Source organism: Oncorhynchus gorbuscha, linkage group LG19 (assembly GCF_021184085.1).
Source record: "Oncorhynchus gorbuscha isolate QuinsamMale2020 ecotype Even-year linkage group LG19, OgorEven_v1.0, whole genome shotgun sequence".
Taxonomy (NCBI): Eukaryota; Metazoa; Chordata; class Actinopteri; order Salmoniformes; family Salmonidae; genus Oncorhynchus; species Oncorhynchus gorbuscha.
Genome location: NC_060191.1, coordinates 42,356,010 through 42,375,409, shown reverse-complemented (window position 1 = coordinate 42,375,409; position 19,400 = coordinate 42,356,010). Strand labels below are relative to the sequence as shown.

The 19,400-nt window shown below is 42.6% G+C and overlaps 2 protein-coding genes across 3 annotated transcripts in view; one reads left to right on the top strand and one right to left on the bottom strand.

The window, feature by feature from the left end:
* Nucleotides 1-4,104: 4,104 nt before the first annotated feature.
* LOC124005556 (B-cell CLL/lymphoma 7 protein family member B-B-like) lies at nucleotides 4,105-7,158 on the bottom strand. The gene is made up of 6 exons (XM_046314934.1): nucleotides 6,969-7,158; nucleotides 6,462-6,537; nucleotides 6,264-6,351; nucleotides 5,881-6,051; nucleotides 5,572-5,675; nucleotides 4,105-5,413 (listed from the first exon to the last, which is right to left on the bottom strand). The coding sequence occupies exons 1-6, from the start codon at nucleotides 7,058-7,060 to the stop codon at nucleotides 5,342-5,344; spliced, it is 603 nt and encodes a 200-aa protein (XP_046170890.1). The 5' UTR covers nucleotides 7,061-7,158; the 3' UTR covers nucleotides 4,105-5,341.
* Nucleotides 7,159-10,985: 3,827 nt separating this feature from the next.
* The window catches only part of LOC124005212 (huntingtin-interacting protein 1-like), a 44,047-nt gene continuing 35,632 nt past the window's right edge, over nucleotides 10,986-19,400 (top strand). Inside the window, exon 1 of one of the 2 annotated variants that reach the window (XM_046314243.1) lies at nucleotides 10,986-11,267. In XM_046314243.1, coding sequence (XP_046170199.1) covers nucleotides 11,148-11,267 — 120 coding nt within the window. In that variant the 5' untranslated portion in view covers nucleotides 10,986-11,147. Of the gene's footprint in view, nucleotides 11,268-17,293; nucleotides 17,771-19,400 lie in introns of those variants that run through there. The other variant, XM_046314244.1, reaches the window with a different exon arrangement.

The window sequence follows — 19,400 nt, the reverse complement described above, 5'->3', positions numbered from 1 at the left end:
GAGCTTGATGCCTTGATAAGCTCCTTTCCTGAGGACGGCTCACCTCTCACAGTTCTGGGCGACCTTAACCTCCCCGCGTCTACCTTTGACTCATTCCTCTCTGCCTCCTTCTTTCCACTCCTCTCCTCTTTTGACCTCACCCTCTCACCTTCCCCCCCTACTCACAAGGCAGGCAATACGCTCGACCTCATCTTTACTAGATGCTGTTCTTCCACTAACCTCATTGCAACTCCCCTCCAAGTCTCCGACCACTACCTTGTATCCTTTTCCCTCTCGCTCTCATCCAACACCTCCCACACTGCCCCTACTCGGATGGTATCGCGCCGTCCCAACCTTCGCTCTCTCTCCCCCGCTACTCTCTCCTCTTCCATCCTATCATCTCTTCCCTCCGCTCAAACCTTCTCAAACCTTCTCCAACCTATCTCCTGATTCTGCCTCCTCAACCCTCCTCTCCTCCCTCTCTGCATCCTTTGACTCTCTATGTCCCCTATCCTCCAGGCCGGCTCGGTCCTCCCCTCCCGCTCCGTGGCTCGATGACTCATTGCGAGCTCACAGAACAGGGCTCCGGGCAGCCGAGCGGAAATGGAGGAAAACTCGCCTCCCTGCGGACCTGGCATCCTTTCACTCCCTCCTCTACATTTTCCTCCTGTCTCTGCTGCTAAAGCCACTTTCTACCACTCTAAATTCCAAGCATCTGCCTCTAACCCTAGGAAGCTCTTTGCCACCTTCTCCTCCCTCCTGAATCCCCCCCCCCTCCTCCCTCTCTGCAGACGACTTCGTCAACCATTTTGAAAAGAAGGTCGACGACATCCGATCCTCGTTTGCTAAGTCAAACGACACCGCTGGTTCTGCTCACACTGCCCTACCCTGTGCTCTGACCTCTTTCTCCCCTCTCTCTCCAGATGAAATCTCGCGTCTTGTGACGGCCGGCCGCCCAACAACCTGCCCGCTTGACCCTATCCCCTCCTCTCTTCTCCAGACCATTTCCGGAGACCTTCTCCCTTACCTCACCTCGCTCATCAACTCATCCCTGACCGCTGGCTACGTCCCTTCCGTCTTCAAGAGAGCGAGAGTTGCACCCCTTCTGAAAACCTACACTCGATCCCTCCGATGTCAACAATTACAGACCAGTATCCCTTTCTTTTCTCTCCAAAACTCTTGAACGTGCCGTCCTTGGCCAGCTCTCCCGCTATCTCTCTCTGAATGACCTTCTTGATCCAAATCAGTCAGGTTTCAAGACTAGTCATTCAACTGAGACTGCTCTCCTCTGTATCACGGAGGCGCTCCGCACTGCTAAAGCTAACTCTCTCTCCTCTGCTCTCATCCTTCTAGATCTATCGGCTGCCTTCGATACTGTGAACCATCAGATCCTCCTCTCCAACCGCTCCGAGTTGGGCATCTCCGGCGCGGCCCAAGCTTGGATTGCGTCCTACCTGACAGGTCGCTCCTACCAGGTGGCGTGGCGAGAATCTGTCTCCTCACCACGCGCTCTCACCACTGGTGTCCCCCAGGGCTCTGTTCTAGGCCCTCTCCTATTCTCGCTATACACCAAGTCACTTGGCTCTGTCATAACCTCACATGGTCTCTCCTATCATTGCTATGCAGACGACACACAATTAATCTTCTCCTTTCCCCCTTCTGATGACCAGGTGGCGAATCGCATCTCTGCATGTCTGGCAGACATATCAGTGTGGATGACGGATCACCACCTCAAGCTGAACCTCGGCAAGACAGAGCTGCTCTTCCTCCCGGGGAAGGACTGCCCGTTCCATGATCTCGCCATCACGGTTGACAACTCCATTGTGTCCTCCTCCCAGAGCGCTAAGAACCTTGGTGTGATCCTGGACAACACCCTGTCGTTCTCAACCAACATCAAGGCGGTGGCCCGTTCCTGTAGGTTCATGCTCTACAACATCCGCAGAGTACGACCCTGCCTCACACAGGAAGCGGCGCAGGTCCTAATCCAGGCACTTGTCATCTCCCGTCTGGATTACTGCAACTCGCTGTTGGCTGGGCTCCCTGCCTGTGCCATTAAACCCCTTCAACTCATCCAGAACGCCTCAGCCCGTCTGGTGTTCAACCTTCCCAAGTTCTCACGTCACCCCGCTCCTCCGTTCTCTCCACTGGCTTCCAGTTGAAGCTCGCATCCGCTACAAGACCATGGTGCTTGCCTACGGAGCTGTGAGGGGAACGGCACCTCAGTACCTCCAGGCTCTGATCAGGCCCTACACCCAAACAAGGGCACTGCGTTCATCCACCTCTGGCCTGCTCGCCTCCCTACCACTGAGGAAGTACAGCTCCCGCTCAGCCCAGTCAAAACTGTTCGCTGCTCTGGCCCCCCAATGGTGGAACAAACTTCCTCACGACGCCAGGACAGCGGAGTCAATCACCACCTTCCGGAGACACCTGAAACCCCACCTCTTTAAGGAATACCTAGGATAGGATAAGTAATCCCTCTCACCCCCCCCCCTTTAAGATTTAGATGCACTATTGTAAGTGACTGTTCCACTGGATGTCATAAGGTGAATGCACCTATTTGTAAGTCGCTCTGGATAAGAGCGTCTGCTAAATGACTTAAATGTAAATGTAAAAGTCAAAGTCCAGACCTGAATCCAATCGAGAATCTGTGGAAAGAACTGAACTGCTGTTCACAAATGCTCTCCATCCAACCTCACTGAGCTCGAGCTGTTTTGCAAGGAGGAATGGGAAAAAAATTCAGTCTCTCGATGTGCAAAACTAATAGAGACATATCCCAAGCGACTTACAGCTGTAATCGCAGCAAAAGGTGGCGCTACAAAGTATTAACTTAAGGGGGCTGAATAATTTTGCACGCCCAATTTTTCAGTTTTTGATTTGTTAAAAAAGTTTGAAATATCCAATAAATGTCGTTCCACTTCATGATTGTGTCCCACTTTTTGTTGATTCTTAACAAAAAAAATACAGTTTTATATCTTTATGTTTAAAGCCTGAAATGTGGCAAAAGGTCGCAAAGTTCAAGGGGACCAAATACTTTCGCACGGCACTGTATGATTTTTGTCATTGTAAATCATTGTATGATTTTTGGTGTGCAAATTAACTCAAGCTTGCGGACAATGTCAAATGTGATATAGCGCAGCACCTGGGTGCTTATTTGGGTGCGCAATTACGCATGTACTTTCCCGAAAAGGATGACACAAACAACTAGATTCGTTATACCTTTCATGCCCTGCCTCCAGTCCACTTACTGATATCTGAACGAGACAGCCTCATCAAAATTGCAACAAGCGGTTCTGTGAAAATTTAATTTAATCAAACTGCTGCCAGATTTCTGGATTGGGCTGCGCTCAGTATCATGCCTTGGCAAATCGCACTGTTGAGACACTGATGCCCTTTGCATCCACCTACCTATGTGAGAGTGGATTCTCAGCCAACTCTCCAATACAACCCAACATTGCAGTTTTGTGCATTCTTTAAAGCACACCCTTCTCATTAACCTGTTGTGAGTTATTCACACGGTTTTTACATGTAAGATGGCTAAGTAAAGAGCTAAATTATTGATTATTATTATATTATTATTTGTGCCCTGGTCCTATAAGAGCTCTTGGTCACTTCTCACAAGCCAGGTTGTGACAAATACTCAAGTCATTCTTATGTTTAATAAAATGTATAGTGTGTGTGGCAGGCTTACAATGATGGCAAAAAACAATATTTGAGAGTGCGCTGACCCTGGTGCTAGAGGGGGTATGCAGCCGGAGGTTGAATGTTTGAAGGGGTACGGCTCTATAAACAGTTTAGGAACCACTGTCCTATAGTGATGAGTTACTTACTTCCCATGGATTTTAACGTTCAATCAAGAATAATTCTAGCATCTCTATCAAGTGTCATGATTTTATTTAATGGACTGCTTAAAAAACCCACAGTGCCAAGACTGGCGACGGATGGCCAATCACGGCCCAAGCTTTCTATGTATAAATTGAGGGCCCAAGGCCATGGATTTGCAATCTGATCATTTCCATGAAAGATAAAATGCAACCAAGTCAAGTGGTCATCCTATATGGTGAAAAACATTTTGGACAATTATTTGAGTGTGGGAGTCAAAAGATGCAAAACACTGCAAAACGAAGACACAATATCAACCATATTTTACTATGGAGCAGGGTATATTCCAGCATGTGCATCACTTTTGCAGCAGAAAATAAACACTTGAGAGCATGACCCACCTGACCATAAGAAATTATCTCTGAATAACAATACAAGGTCTTTAACTACTTTTCAACCTCGTTCACCATTCAAACTCATGCTATACCAGTCACATCCAATGCCATATGAACATTTAAGAAGCAAGATAAGAGTATATCAAAAAGGATAGACATGACAAACAGTTGTCTAATCTTATTTGCAAAGCGAAGTACAAATGTAAAAAAATATTCCAAAAACTTCAGCCCATATTCAATAAAATCCAGTGACCGGAATAAGTTTCCCCTCATACTTCCTGTGCTGCTTGGATAAATGTATTTAACAAAACAGCGCTAACCGTGTGAAACAAAAGAAACTCAACAGATTGTTAATTAATATATGCTCAACTTCATCCCTCAGAATTAACAAACCCATTTCATTGAATAGGGGACATAATTATTTAGATCTGTGCAATTTCTACGAATAGCATAACATATGAGACACTTGTCTGACAGAAAATAAATATATAGTGTATATTTCAGAGCGATAGGCACTTTTTTTGAGCACGACTATGTACAGTTGTAACGCATTAAACGGCTTATAATTACTTTCAAAGCTGAGAAAGTAAAATTGTATTTTTAAAAAACAACTTAAAATAATAACTTCAACTTTCTTTTTTAAACGTATTCCATTTGTAGTGACTTGATTAACGAAATGCATATTTTATAATAATGTCTGTAGGGATAACTGCCAAAATAAAGGAAACACCAACAATGTCTTAATAGGGCGTTGGGCCACCACGAGCCAGAACAGCTTCAATGCAACTTGGCATAGATTATATAAGTGTCTGGAAATCTATTGGAGGAAGGCGACACCATTCTTCCATAAGAAATGGCATAATTTGGTGTTTTGTCATACTATGTTTTTTTAAAACATATCCATGGTAGCCAAAATAATGGCCATAACAATGGCCTGCCTGGCATTTTTATACACGACCCTAAGCACATGGGATGTTAATTTCTTAATTAACTCAGGAACCATACCTGGGTGGAAACACCTGCTTTCAATATACTTTGTATCCCTCATTTACTCAAGTGTTTCCATTATTTGGGCAGTTACTCTTATGTCCCATTTGAATCCTTCAATAGAGTGCATGGGTTGCATGCATGTCCATCCAATCAACTAGTTATCTCAGTACAGACTTTTTTTCAGTGTAAATTTTCTTCAGTGGAGGGGCTCCTGATTCCTCTTCTTCTTCCTGTTGGAAATGTTGATATTTAAATACATTGATTGTGGTGATTTCTTTAATGTTATTATTAAGAGCATAAGCAATTACCAATCACAACTTTTCTATAGCAATTTTCTTAACACTAATAAAAATGGTCATATCCTTTATTACTACAGAAAATGACTTACCTCTGTGCATGGAACTCTTACTCGAACACCAAGGGGCAAAACCAGGTCTTCCTTGATCAATGTGGGAGGCTCATCAGCAACTTCATGTGCTGGCTGGGATGGCTCTGCATATAGAGTGAAAGACTGAGTGAAACACTTAAAAGATATTGAGATATTAACTGTAATATAGCCAATATATTATACCTCAGTTACAAGAGTGACATAATGGCTAGGGTTTTTCCTAGTCAGGTTACAGGGTCTGGAAAAGCTCCTGGCCCTACATGGGTGCACTGTGCAGTGCGATGGTGTAGTATGCTAAACTAACTGTACCGTCCACACTCTCCTGGCCCAGCATGGGTGGTTGAGCATCTTCGGCCGTGCGGAGTGTTGTGGTGTGAGGAAGAGGACTGACTGCCTCACTGGCATGCTGGGAGCTTGAGCTGCTGCTGTCCATTTTGGGCTGGTAGACATCAGACAGGAAACTCTGGTTGCTGCATTCATCTGCGGTGAAAGAACAGGAACAGTCTTGAACGGTTTCAGACCAATATAATTTTCAATTGAGGTCAATTTAAATTCCAATTAAAAAGTATGTAAAGGTTTTATCTGCATTCAGTGAATTTCCATAGAATTGCCCACAACCCTGTTATATATAGTATTGCAGTTATTTAAAACCTGCTCCAAATTACTTGTGCTTCTCACAGTCAGTGCCTCACCTAGGAAATCCATGGTAGAGCTGGTGTTTTCCAACACCACATCTTTTAGACCTCGAACCTCTCCAGTTATGGATTTGCTCCGGTATATCTGAAAGAGAAAAAAAGAGGCAGAGTGATAAGGTTGTTCTGTACACAAACTCATTAGATTCATGAACCATAGGATGGTCTGATGCAGTCATCTATTATTAGATACCAAACCTGTTTAGTGTCTGTCACAGGCACCCACTTGAATATGCGTAGGGATGTGTCTCCTACAGTTACCCACTTCTTCTCCCTGAAAATGAAATGTAATAGAACAGAGAATAGATTTACTACATTCAGTAATAAAAGCATGAACCAAAGATGCTGCTCATTTACTGGTGGCTATGCACAGAGCTAGGCTATGTAAATAGCTTATGTTCAAGTGCATTTTTTTTGCCTAATATTCCTGAACCTCGCCGAGGGAACGGATATTTTCAATGTGGGTCACAGTTATATCAGAATGCGTAACGTTGTAACAACATGTGGACAAGTGTAGCCATTTTGACAGAATGAACAATTCCGTTAGTCCTGCCCATAGAATTGCCGGGCTTCGGCAGCTTCGTCTCTCCATTGGCTGTTGTTTCAGTCACTCGCCAACCCTTCTAATATTTTCCGTGTGAAGTTTGTTGTGTGGCGTTGCAGATGTTTACGTTTAATTTACATAATCTCCGCGGTTTTACTTACCATTTACGCACTTTTTCAATTGCTGCCAGCACCTTTTTAATATCATCTTTAGCACGACTTCGTGTCTCCGCGCGACCTGACCGTCCAGACATCTTTAGTTGTTACTTTTTGGAGATGTCTTTTCTTGCAACTCCAATCTTGCAGTGTGCTTACTCCTCCAATAAGCTAATATTCTCGCGAGGTTTTAACACCCATTCCCTTTTCCTAGTGGTTGGTTTGTCTGTTTTCTTCATCCTCCCCATCATCTTTGATACGACGTCATCACATTACCATTGACTGTAAAATAATAAGTTGTTATGATGGAAATGATGTATATCTGGATATTCTAACCCCCATAAATGACATAAACGTAATGAATCAAACTGGATATAGTGTTTTTTTAACGAAGTTGGTTTATAAAGGATTTACAAAATTCACTATTAGATTGAAAGGGTTGATAATCCTTGGGTATGAGAGGAAGTGAGGGTGGTGAAGAAACTACAATAGAGAGGGAGTGATTAGATCCAATTATGCACAGCTGGAGCTCCCTCCCTGCCATCTATCAATCATATGGTCAAATATTTTATTTTTATGTCTTGCAGAGGGTAGGTAGCACTGAACAATAAACACTGATATGGCATGCATTTGTAATTTCAGTTCAATTGAGCAAACCAGTGCTTGACTTGGATTGAAATTGGTGCCAGTACTCATTTTGTGGGCCGTTTCTGTTTATATTTATGTGCAGGAACTCTGCAATAGTTTTAAGCCAATATTATATCAGAGGTGCAGACACTGAAGCAGTAGAACATTTTAGGTGCTGGTACTCAGTTCCGGTGAGCTCCTGCCCAAGTCAAGCATTGGACTAAACAAATATTGATTGGCAGGCTCAATCAGCAGGGTGAGATATTTGGTGTAACATTTATGTATTCTGATCTTATAGCTGTGGCTAATTACTTCAACTAGCTCTAGAAAAGACCCAGAACAGCGTAGCAGCACAGCTAACCTGGATTCTGTGCTTGATTTAGTTTGAGTGGCACAACGGAACCAACTGGAAAATCCTCCAAACTCAATCAAACACACCTCATTTTACATTTCACCCAGGCAGATCAAATCAAATTGTATTCCTCACTTGCTTTGAAAACAACAGCTGTGGACTAACAGTGAAATTCTTACTTACAGGCCCTTCCCAACAATGCAGAGAGAAAGAAAATAGAGAAATAATAAAAAAGTAAAATGCATAATATCAAAAGTAATAGTAGATAGACAATGAGTAATTATAACTTGGCTATATACAAGGGGTACCAGTACCGAGTCGGTGTGCAGGGGTTCGAGGTCATGGAGGTAGATAGCGTATGTAGATACTGTATACATATAACTAGGAATAAAGTGACAGATAGTAAACTGTAGCAGCAGTGTATATGATGAGTCAAAAGGTTAGTGCAAAAAGGGTCAATGCAGACAGTCCAGGGAGCTATTTGGTTTAACTAACTATTTAGCAGTTTTATAGCTTGGAGGTAGAAGCTGTTCAGGGTCCTGTTGGTTCCAGACTTGGTGCATAAGTACCGCTTGCCATGCGGTAGCAGAGAGAACACTATGACTTGGGTGGCTGGAGTCTTTGACCATTTTTAGGGCCTTCCTCTGACACCGCCTGGTATAGAGTTCCTGAATGGCATAGAGCTTGGCCCCAGTGATGTACTGGGCCGTACGCACAACACTCTGTAGCGTCTTGCAGTCGGATGCCAAGCAGTTGCCATATGAAGCGGTAATGCATCCAGTCAAGATGCTCTCAGTGGTCCAGGTGTAGAACTTTTTGAAGATCTGAGGGCCCATGCATTTAGCTCCTCTGGCTGGCTGGTTTATCTGTGATAGTTTGCAAGCCCTGCCACATCCAAGGAGCTTCAGAGCCGGTGAAGTAGGATTCGATCTTAGTCCTGTATTGAAGCTTTGCCTGTTTGATAGTTTGTTGGAGGGCGCAGCTATATTTCTTTTAAGCATCCGGGTTAGTGTCCCGCTCCTTGAATGTTTGAAAACCCAAATCTTGCAATTCTGATGCTGTTAGATATTTTTAAGATGATGGACACACACTTTTCACACACACTACTGTCAAAGTACTGCACAGAAAACCAGCTTCTTGCCAGCTATCAAATATGAGAGGGTCAGCAGAAACCATGGAAATGATCTAATTCAAGGCCCACGGGAGTGGACTGGTGACCTGCAAGCTCCTGTGACCTATATAATAACATATTATAACCATATCCATAAAAACACATATTACACACATATTATTAGATCATATTATAACCACCATATTATTAATTTAGTTCTGGAGATTAATTGTTTACTCTGAATCAAAAATGAATAGGCCACTGGCATTTCTATTATGTAGGCTATTGTAGCAAAAACTCAATTAGACACTGACTGTAGGCCTACAGTCATAACATGGACTTTTCTATATTTACATTATGGTGATAAAGTCTGTACCAACAACCCAAACACTATCATGTGCCTTCAATCATGCGTAATTGCGCCTCATATCAAAATCAATAATGGTCCCATAATATTGATGTAGATGGGCACCAGCAGAATTCTAGCCAGTCGTTCACATTTCTGGGAGGAGTCTGTGACAGTTGCATCTGGGCCATAGAGAATGACAGAGATCTCTAGTGGCCAAAATACCATGTTTAGCATGGGCAGTGCAATTGAGGGCTTCCACAATTTTAATATAGTCAACTGGCTGGGACTTTCCAGTCTGGTCTCATAGACTCGATGTAACATAGTAAATGTGAATCCGGGATACTCAAATTAGTGGAACGGTTAAATAAGACAGAAGGTATAACGCGAAGGTCTAGTGAACATCTAGGAACCCAAAGGTTGTGTGTCCGGATCTCATCGCGGACAACTTTAGCTTTTTAGATAATTAGCAGCTTTGCAACTAATTACATATTTTTAGCTACTTTACACCTACTTAGCATGTTAGCTAACCCTAACATTAACCCTTTTACCTAACTCCTAACCTTAACCCTAACCTTACTTAGCTAATGTTAGCCACAACAAATTGGAATTTGTAACATATCTTACGTTTAGCAGATTTGTAACATACTGTGTGAATTACAATTCGTAACATATCATACAAATTGGAATTCGTAACATATCATATGACATGGTTGACGGACATCCACAAATTAATACCTATCATTCAAAATGTAACATTGGCATGTCCCGGATTTACATGTACTATGTTATGTTGACTTCTGAGTCCAGGTTGGACTTCCAACGTCATTGGCTGATCCCTTCTGGTGACACTGCTGGAGTCATGATCAACCGGGTCATCAGGAAGGTTTAGCCAATCGTGAAGAAGAAAATTGACTACTTCAAAATGGAGATAGCCTCAATGGCACTGCCCATGCTGTCACAGACGCTATAATAGCACAGCTACAAAAATAAGTCCTCTATTTATTTCTATGGTTTGGGTAACTATTGCCCTAGTTCATCAGTGTCAAAACAGTGCAGCACATTTGCAAAAAAGCTGATTTAGACTGCATAGGGAGAAAGGTAATCAACATGAGAGCATTGGGATTATATTTTAAAATCAGCTTAGTGCAACCAGCAACCTCACTCTACATCAGGCTTAATGCTGCATTCTTAACCAAGTGGGAAGTGGGAATTTACTACATACGACTGGGAAAAATCTGCTTGAACGGCCCTCCAATTGATTATTACTAGTGGGAAACTCATCTATCATACTGAGCTCCCATTTCTCCCACATGCTGACATCTTACGTCACATACTAAGAAAACGACCTTGATAATAGCATTTTGGCAGTTTCGTGCAAAAAACAAAGCATTAACTATAAAAAGCAATCTATTAATATGTTTTCTGAACATTATCATTTGTTTATAAGCTTGATAGCTGTAGTTTGAGTTTATGGTTAACACAGCTTGTTGGGCATGAGCGTTTCTCAACGTATTCAAAGCACATGAATTCATTTACGACTTCACAACTAGTAAATTCCCACCTCCTACTTGGTTACGAACGCAGCTTAAAAACATGACATCGTCTACAGAGGGAGACGCGGTGGACAGGCGAAATGACCTCCTGAATTTTGTCGACTGCCTGAACTATTATTGTCCAATTTTATTAATAATTTGACGATATCTCCGTATAAATATTATTTTTCAGTGGAAATTCTAAAGAGACACAATGGACCGAGTGAAGAGCTCCATGCAGCAAGTACCGAACCCAATTCCCAAAGCGCTGATTCGTCGGACTGGTGGTGCCAACAGTTTAGAACTTGAAAAGGAGAACTTTGAACGCGGTCAGGTAAAGCACTTGTTTAGTGGGAATTCTGGATTTCTTGTATAGAATTAGAAGGGACTAAGAAATGTGAAGATATTTTAATTGTTATGGTGAAGCTTCGAGTTGGAACCGTCCGTTGCATTGAAGTTGGCAATGATCTGTTCAGTGTGAAAACTTGCGGACATGTCATGGTTTATCAGCTTGAGTGATTGGTGCTGCCTCGCAGGTTCGGATTTCCATGAAATCTTCTGTGAACATTGATCATGATCTATGCATGAAGGTGTGTGCGCGCGCCAACTTGACCTAAATGATTGAGTGTTTACAGGAATGCATTGTTTCCGATGTTTGTAATACAATGTAGTAATATAGTACCACCACACAACAGCAAGCCAACATCATCATCATCCCTCATTCTTAGCAGTGGGTAACATATTTGATGCGAATGTTTGATTTAGAAAAGGTATCGTCACAAAGTTGATATTGCAAAGATTATAGAGACATTACATCATTGTTGGGTCTTCAGTGCAAGATCAAAATCTGTTGAAATGGGTCAGTCCTAAGAGCACAGATTTAGTTATTTGAGAAAAACTGCCTGATAAAGAGGTCTGATTTACCATCTTTCAGGAGAGGTGACGTCCACAACTGTGGAGAGAGAGGCAAAATGCTGTATGTGTCTGCCTGGACTATCCATAAAACCACTACCGTGTATCGAACTACAATAAAAAGCCTTTAAGTGCATCCTGGACACAGCACTAGAACCAATGGCCTGAGAGATATTGTGATGGGTTCTGGAAAGTACAATCAGCCTACAAACGGGGGTGTGTGAGAGAGAGCTGGGTGGGAGGGACTATCATTGTTGCTTTTATCCAGGGAAATAAGTTTGATGAAAGGGTAGGACTGAGCAGCACTGTTTGTTGATGCCCTTGAAACTGGCAATCCACAGTTAAAACAATAAGTGTTTCGGTAAAACGCTGAGGGATGGGGCTGTAACGACTCTCAAATTCATAGAACAAGCTATGGATGCAAGGACTGACCATCCATGATATCAACATTTTTGTTTTGATCATGTTTTGAGGCTATATAGTGTTTGTTTACAAACATTGGAGTAAAGCAAGCTTATCTTTTGTGTTTTGATGGGGAATCAATGGGTACATATCATTAATTTATAAATAAAAAATGGGATGCAGTGACTGCAGATGGCCCCTTTAATGGTTTGGATGTACTTTGAATTCTCAATCCCATATAGCTGACAGTCTGTTACTCGAGCTGTAGTATAGAAAAAATGCATGCTCATTTTTCATGCAGCGTGGAGAAGACACTTCCTGCTTGGCAGTCTCTTCCCAGATGGGGGGGGGGGGTTAGTCAAAAAGTAGGTCAGATGAATCAAGCCTTTTAAATTACCCTGCTCTGCTGGGGGTTTTTTTTTTAGCGGCAGATGCAACCTGCTTTTCCCCTCTTCTACTACAACCACTGCTAAATTAGCCAATGAGCTTTTGAGCACTCATTTGCGGGACTGACGATTGATCCAGAGAGCAGAGGTTTGCTGTCTCTTGTAGTCATAGTGTGCTATGACTGTGACATTGATTTTAGATTAAAGCCTACATTTATACATTTAGCCTATCATACCATATTCCTCTCAAAATTGCTCAATTCAGATACGATTCCTAATCTGGTTGTAGCAGTTGTTTTTGTTATGGTTGATTTTTGACGGCAGTCCTAAAGCTGTTTCGCCACAGAGGGAAGAATCAATGAAATCTTGTTTGTGCTTTAATACAGGGATTAGCCCCGAGTTAATCTGATCTGTTGTGGCTTGGATCTGCCTGAATCTCCTGGCTTTCACCACTGTCCCAAAACCACCAGTGGCTCTGCTCTAAGACCTCTGTTCAGGCACAAGCACTCTTAATACAATCTATACTGGTCCCAGATCTGTTTGTGCTGTTACACCAATGACCATAAGAGTTTTATGGTGTTTAGAAATGTGCATTGACACAGAACAAGTCTCTAGAGTAGACAGATGGTGGTAAGGGTGAAGTCATGGGTCCCAGGGCTCCTATCTCGGTTTCTTAGAGCCTGAGAGTCGGGTAAACAACAAGGGTGTGTTCAGATTCAGAGTACTCACTACTTCATATTGTCCGCAGAGTTATAAAAATACCTCACCCATGCCCAGATAACACATACAGCATGCATGTAATGACATGTTTAGAGAACTGAAATAAGTAGTGTCCTCTCTAATTGGAGATGGAATGAATCTACAGTGTGCTTGTTTATGAAGGACTGCCATGCCTCTCTGTGGAGTCGCAGTTGTACTGCTACGTAACAGTTTCCCATCGGTCATGAAATGTAACGGCACATTTGTTTTAAAAAAAAGAGCTCAATGACCAGCTTGAGAGAAACTATTTTAGTCGTTTCAACAGTCCACCTCCACTTGAACACCGTACCACTTTAATTAGCCATTTTAACTTCCAGAGCTGCCATCTCTTTCTCTTCTGGAATGACAGGCCCAACTTTGCAGGTAGCCTGGTGGGTAGGAGCATTGGGCCAGTAACCGAAAGGTTGCCGGATCAAATCCCAGAGCTGACACGGTAAAAATCTGTCATTCTGCCCCTGAGCAAGGCAGTTAACCCACTGCCAGAAACCATAGCTCAGTACTGCCTGCTACAATGATGGCGTGTCTGTCTGGATAGTGGTCTGAAATGAGAGAAACATGGCTGCGTCTGTGAGAAAGCTACTTCCGTTCAGCCTGGCACCCCACTTTAGAACCTCTCCTGGGTCTCTCAGCTCCCAGGCGGGGCTTTCTATTGTGGGATACATCCTGAGAGTGACTCCACCACACAGCAATGTGGCTTACATAATTAAGTCTTAAATTTAGATCCAGATTCTTCCTGCCTGTCTCCATCCCACCGCTCTCCAAGACAGGCTGCCTCTGGATATTCAGTACGGTTCGTTGCTTGTCATTTCAGCAAGTCATGACACCCACCATCTCAGATTGTTCTGAAATTGTTTCTGTTAGAAACAGATAAGACTAGCATTCCTGCAACATTATTTGGTTGAAGTCCAATTAGATCTCTGAGAAATTAAGCTAATTGATTGCACCCAAATTGGCAATTTTTAATTTATAGGATTAATATGATATTCAAAGAATCCAAAAGAAATTGTCAAAAGCTCCCCACGGAACCCCTACACCCCACACCAATCAGTTCTCTATGTTTGACAAGGAGCGTGGAGTGTGAAAAGGATAATATTGGCATCATTTCTTCTTTTTTTTTTTTTTTTTAAGTTAGCATTTGAAACCGTGGACAACAAAACCAACACATGGATTGCTGTCATACCTTCTCAATAGACTGCTTACAGGGTAAGGAAACCAATATGTAATTGAGTCATTTTGGTTAACGGTCCCTTTAACATTGAGCAGTCACCTGGAACAGTACCATCTTGTGGCCAGAACCTGGCAATATCAGGGTGTAGGATGGGACATAAACCTAACAACTTCAATGCCTAATTTCACTGAACAGGGGGGAAAAACATCACCAAATTCACTGGGAATACATTACATAGGATGTAGAAACAATACTCTGAGCCGTAGTACCATACTACATGTCAGACATAGAGAACTGATACTATATACTTGTTGTTGGGGATTGGCGTGGAGGGTCTGTGGGTGATAATTTATTTGGATTCCTCATGTCTTACTCATTGTTAGAAAAAGGTTTGGTCCAAATCAGATGTCAGGTACTATATTTATTGAATATTATATGAATCCTATATATTAAAATTGCCAATTTAGATGCAATCAATTAGCTTAATTTCTTAGATCAAATTATATTTGAACTAAATTATGTTGCAGGAATGCTAATCTTATCTGTTTCGAACAACAGAAACTTTCGGAAAAATCTGAGATGGTGGGTGTCAATCCACTTGTGCTTTTTGAGCATGAGTCATTCTGACACTTTTTGAGGATGTTAACAGTTTGCTTCTTAGATGATGTACCTTAGAGATATAGCAGTGCCACAGCATCTCTTAGTCACACTATCTGGTAATCAATGCTGCCCACCCCACTGCCTGTGCCCCCTTTAGTGGAGCACTGTGGTGCTCTGGCAGCTGTGGAATTAGGAGGAGGATCCACGACCATGTCCCTTGGGCACAAGCAGCACAGCATGGCGGACCCAGACAAGCACTCTCTAATCTCTCTCTCTGTTACACACACTCTTGGTCTTCCTTTCTCTTCCTGCCTTTGTAAGATACCCCCACTCTGTGCTTGTACCCTGTCATTATAACCAGGGTGAGTTGGAGAGGGGTAGTTACACACACGCACGCACAGGGAGAACGAAAGCGGCCCGGGCCCATTAAAACCACTGAGGCAGCAAAAACGGCAGGCACTGGCCTGTGACCTCATTGCACCGGCTGTAGATTAAAAACTCCTGGACATGAGTGGCAGGTCAGCCATTGGAACAAAGTACTGAAATGAGATCAAAATGGCATTAACTCTGGCTTTAATTTGGATGGATTAGATATTTTAAAACCTAAAAAAAGAGTTGATTGGACATTGGATGCTTTGGTTACATCATCACAAGGACCTACATTTGTATTATTGACTTTTAGTTCATCATTACAATAATACTTGTGATTTTAGATCTAACTTTCTGACTTCATTATTGCGTAAATCCATTATAGTTTCGGGGATACTGTTCACACACAGTAGTGATTTATTATTTTTTACCTTTATTTTACTATGCCCTAATGTCTGGTCAACTGGATAGAAGGGCCTACTCAGCGATTACATGTCGTTGTGACATACCAGTAAGTAGATTTTTGTTCTGGAACGGTTTTGTCTCAGCTGTGTTCAAGGCCATTTATATGAACTTTGCCCACAGAATTGAGACAGAGAGGCTTTCACCCTTAACTCTGCGTGTGTGGTGTGATTGTGTGTGCTCGGCACCACCCTCGCTAAGGCGGAATTAATGTACGGGAACCCAGACGAAAAGAGAAACACAGTTGTTTCAAACAATCAATATTCTACATCCCTTCTACAATATAAACATGATAGTCATAAAGGCCTAGAGTAGTGTATGTGAGAATTGCAGCCTCTCCATAGAGCCGTGCTCGATGGGTCCACCCACACCATTGGCCCACACCGTACCAGGAAGTGAAGAGACTGTAGTGAAGAGCAGGCTTTGTCTGAAGACAGTCTGTTTGTGTGTAGCGGCCAGTCTGCCATCAGGAGAATGGGTCACATATTGATTACTGTGGACTATGCTCCTCACTTGGCCCAAGTAATAATAAAAATTGTAACTTTAATTGTTAATGTGCTTTTCATGCATGACACACAATGAATTCAGAAAAATACTTAATTCCATATGTTCTGTTCCAAATTGCTGAGGTTATTACTAAAGAATGATATGCATAGTCTAATATTGACTTGTTTGTGCTTTGACAAAGTTGTTTTTTACCTATCTGAAATGATCTGAGCTGTTTGATTTTGTGTGTGAAGATTCCAGACAGTGCAATAATTTCACGATTATGATATAAGCCTCTGTCTGAGAGTAACCAGAGGAGGGCACTATTTACCTAAAATGACTGATGTAAGCTAACATTTATAACCACATTGCCTCAGCATAGTTGAAGACTGAAAACGGCTCCTTTTTGCAGTGTCACCGTATAACTTTGATATTGACAGCGACTTACGTTAATTATGCTACTGTAGGCTACCCTTTTCGTATAGCACATCCTATTTCAATATGGCCCATAAATATAGGCCTATATCAGACAGTAATGTTATGGTCACATGTAAGCAGTCCCCAAATCACAGATGATTTGTTACACTGTTGCACTGGTTGTGGAAAGTTACATTGTTTACCATCATAATGATTTGCAGTGTGCCCGAGCCGCGCTGGTCTGGTGTCTCGCCGTCTCATCATGTATTTGATTTTTTTTCAGGATAGTATAATTTGTTACATGGTGAGGTACGAAGTTAGTTTGGGCGGGGGGTTGTGCCATCCCCAGTCTGCACCTATTGTTTCACAGAGAGAGCACGCTGTTGTTTACACAAAATCCCCGGACAGATATTCAATTCTTGATGTTTAGAACCACCTGCCGTCCTGTTTAGAAATATATTTTAAATATTGCAATCTACAATGCTATACAACATATTCAACAAATACACGAGAGGGAGATGTTCCCGTGTGTAGCCTACTCTAGAAGTAGGTTGTCGTTTTCTAGACAGTTCTGTTCCGCTTCTCGACAGTCGGATGCTGTGGCTGGGAGCCCCCACTGTTAACTGAGCACGTAGGACCGGGAGAAGGGACACGGAAGGAAAGGAATTGGAGAGCATTTGATATCAAATCAAATCGGGACACATGTTGAGTTAACGGGTCCACTCCACCACCCTCTACCGTCTACCTCATAAGCGATTCGAGATTTCTAATTTCCCAGTTGTAGACGATTCTGTCGAAGTATTGCCATCGACCGGATTCGTCTTTGAGCTCACAGCCACCCTGCATTTTTCTGGGACTATGGATCTTAGTAAAATGGTAGGTTTCCAGATATCGATTTATTTTTCCAGTGAACATTGTTACAAAGGCGCAAAAAAAATGTGTGTTCGGGGTGAGAGCGAACTAATTTGTTACCAGGTTTGTTTATTTAGGAAATTACAAGTTAGGATACTGCCTTTGGGATATATGTTCATGGTCGCTCTAAGTAATTTGCTGATCGTGCAACTGTATCGAGTGGTGTTTTTTAAGTTGGCCGTGTATGCTATGGATTGTTCTAGGATAGTCCAGACTCTAGTCGGATGCATGTTTTAGTGTAGGCTATAACTAGTGTATTGGGCTATAGGTTGCTAATGAATTTCCCCCGACTGATCGGATGTTTCCCCCTTATTTTCTCACATTGGCCCGTTTTCTATGGTCATTAGATAACGTAAGCACGCGCACGTTTTCCACGGTGACTAGAATATCAAATAGCTATCTGACTATGGTGTTGTTTTCTTGGAGGAAAGCGATGTCAGTCAGACTTATGGTAGCCCAGCTACTTTGCAATGCGTGTCGTGGGTCAGTTAAATGCTTTCTATAAGGCTACTAGAGACAGCAGCATATCTACCAATCGGTTGGATTGCACAATACATTTAAAATATTTTACTAACCACCAGGGACATAAGATATAGCGTTACAAACCATACATGATTAGTTCTGGAATAATAATCACTCTTATTGATAGAGAACCATCACATTTTTGTTACTTCATGAGTGTTATTGCAAATATAATGGCTGATAGTGATAGAGGCTATGCATGCTGTTTTGTATGATTGATCATGAATGGCCTACAACAGCAGATGGAGAGCATTGATTTAGTCATTTGTGAATAGGGGAATACCCACTTGAGAAATCCCCCCTCAGGGTCAGTTCAACACTGGCTGGACTTGGTGTGAGAGTTCCAGAGCAGGTGCACTAGCAGGGCCAAAGCACCAAGACTGCCCTTTCAATGCCAACATGGTGTAGTAGGCTACTATAGCTCTGTATAGAGGGGTGGGGGAAGGGGGTCAATACCAAGCTTTGTGCTCCTCCTGAAATCTCATTGATGTGGAGGTAACCGTTGAACACGCACACAACAGTTTGTTTGAGGCAAACACCGGTTGTGATGGAATACGTTCCTCCGTTGTTCTTGGAAGCAACACCGGTTGCTCAAAGTCACGTTATAAATATGTTATTGGAGCGCTGTTCACCGCTCTGGATCAAACAGGCGAAGTTAAGGCTGCTCTCTGAGACAAGTTCCTCTCTCTCCACCAAAGGGAGATAAAGGCCTGCCTGCCACCTGCCTGTCAGTGTCCTCTTAGCTCAGACTCCTCTGCGTTGGTTATTTATGTCATGCACTGAGAGACAACGGTATGAAAACATCAACACTCTTGGCAGATGCAAGGATCGAAAGCAGATATCGAATCGTTCTCAAAGAGGGCCCACTACTGTTGTTAAGGTGAACTAAAAACCTAGTCTTGTAAGACTGTATTACATTTCTACAGTGTCATATGTCCATAGAGAAACCACAAACTAATTCAGCGGCTGATGTGCTTGCCCTTTTACTTTTATGACATCGGCACTTCTTCAGGAAGTTAGCTCCACTAGTTACACAAAGCAGATAGGAGGCCTCCCTCACAGGAGGTTGCAG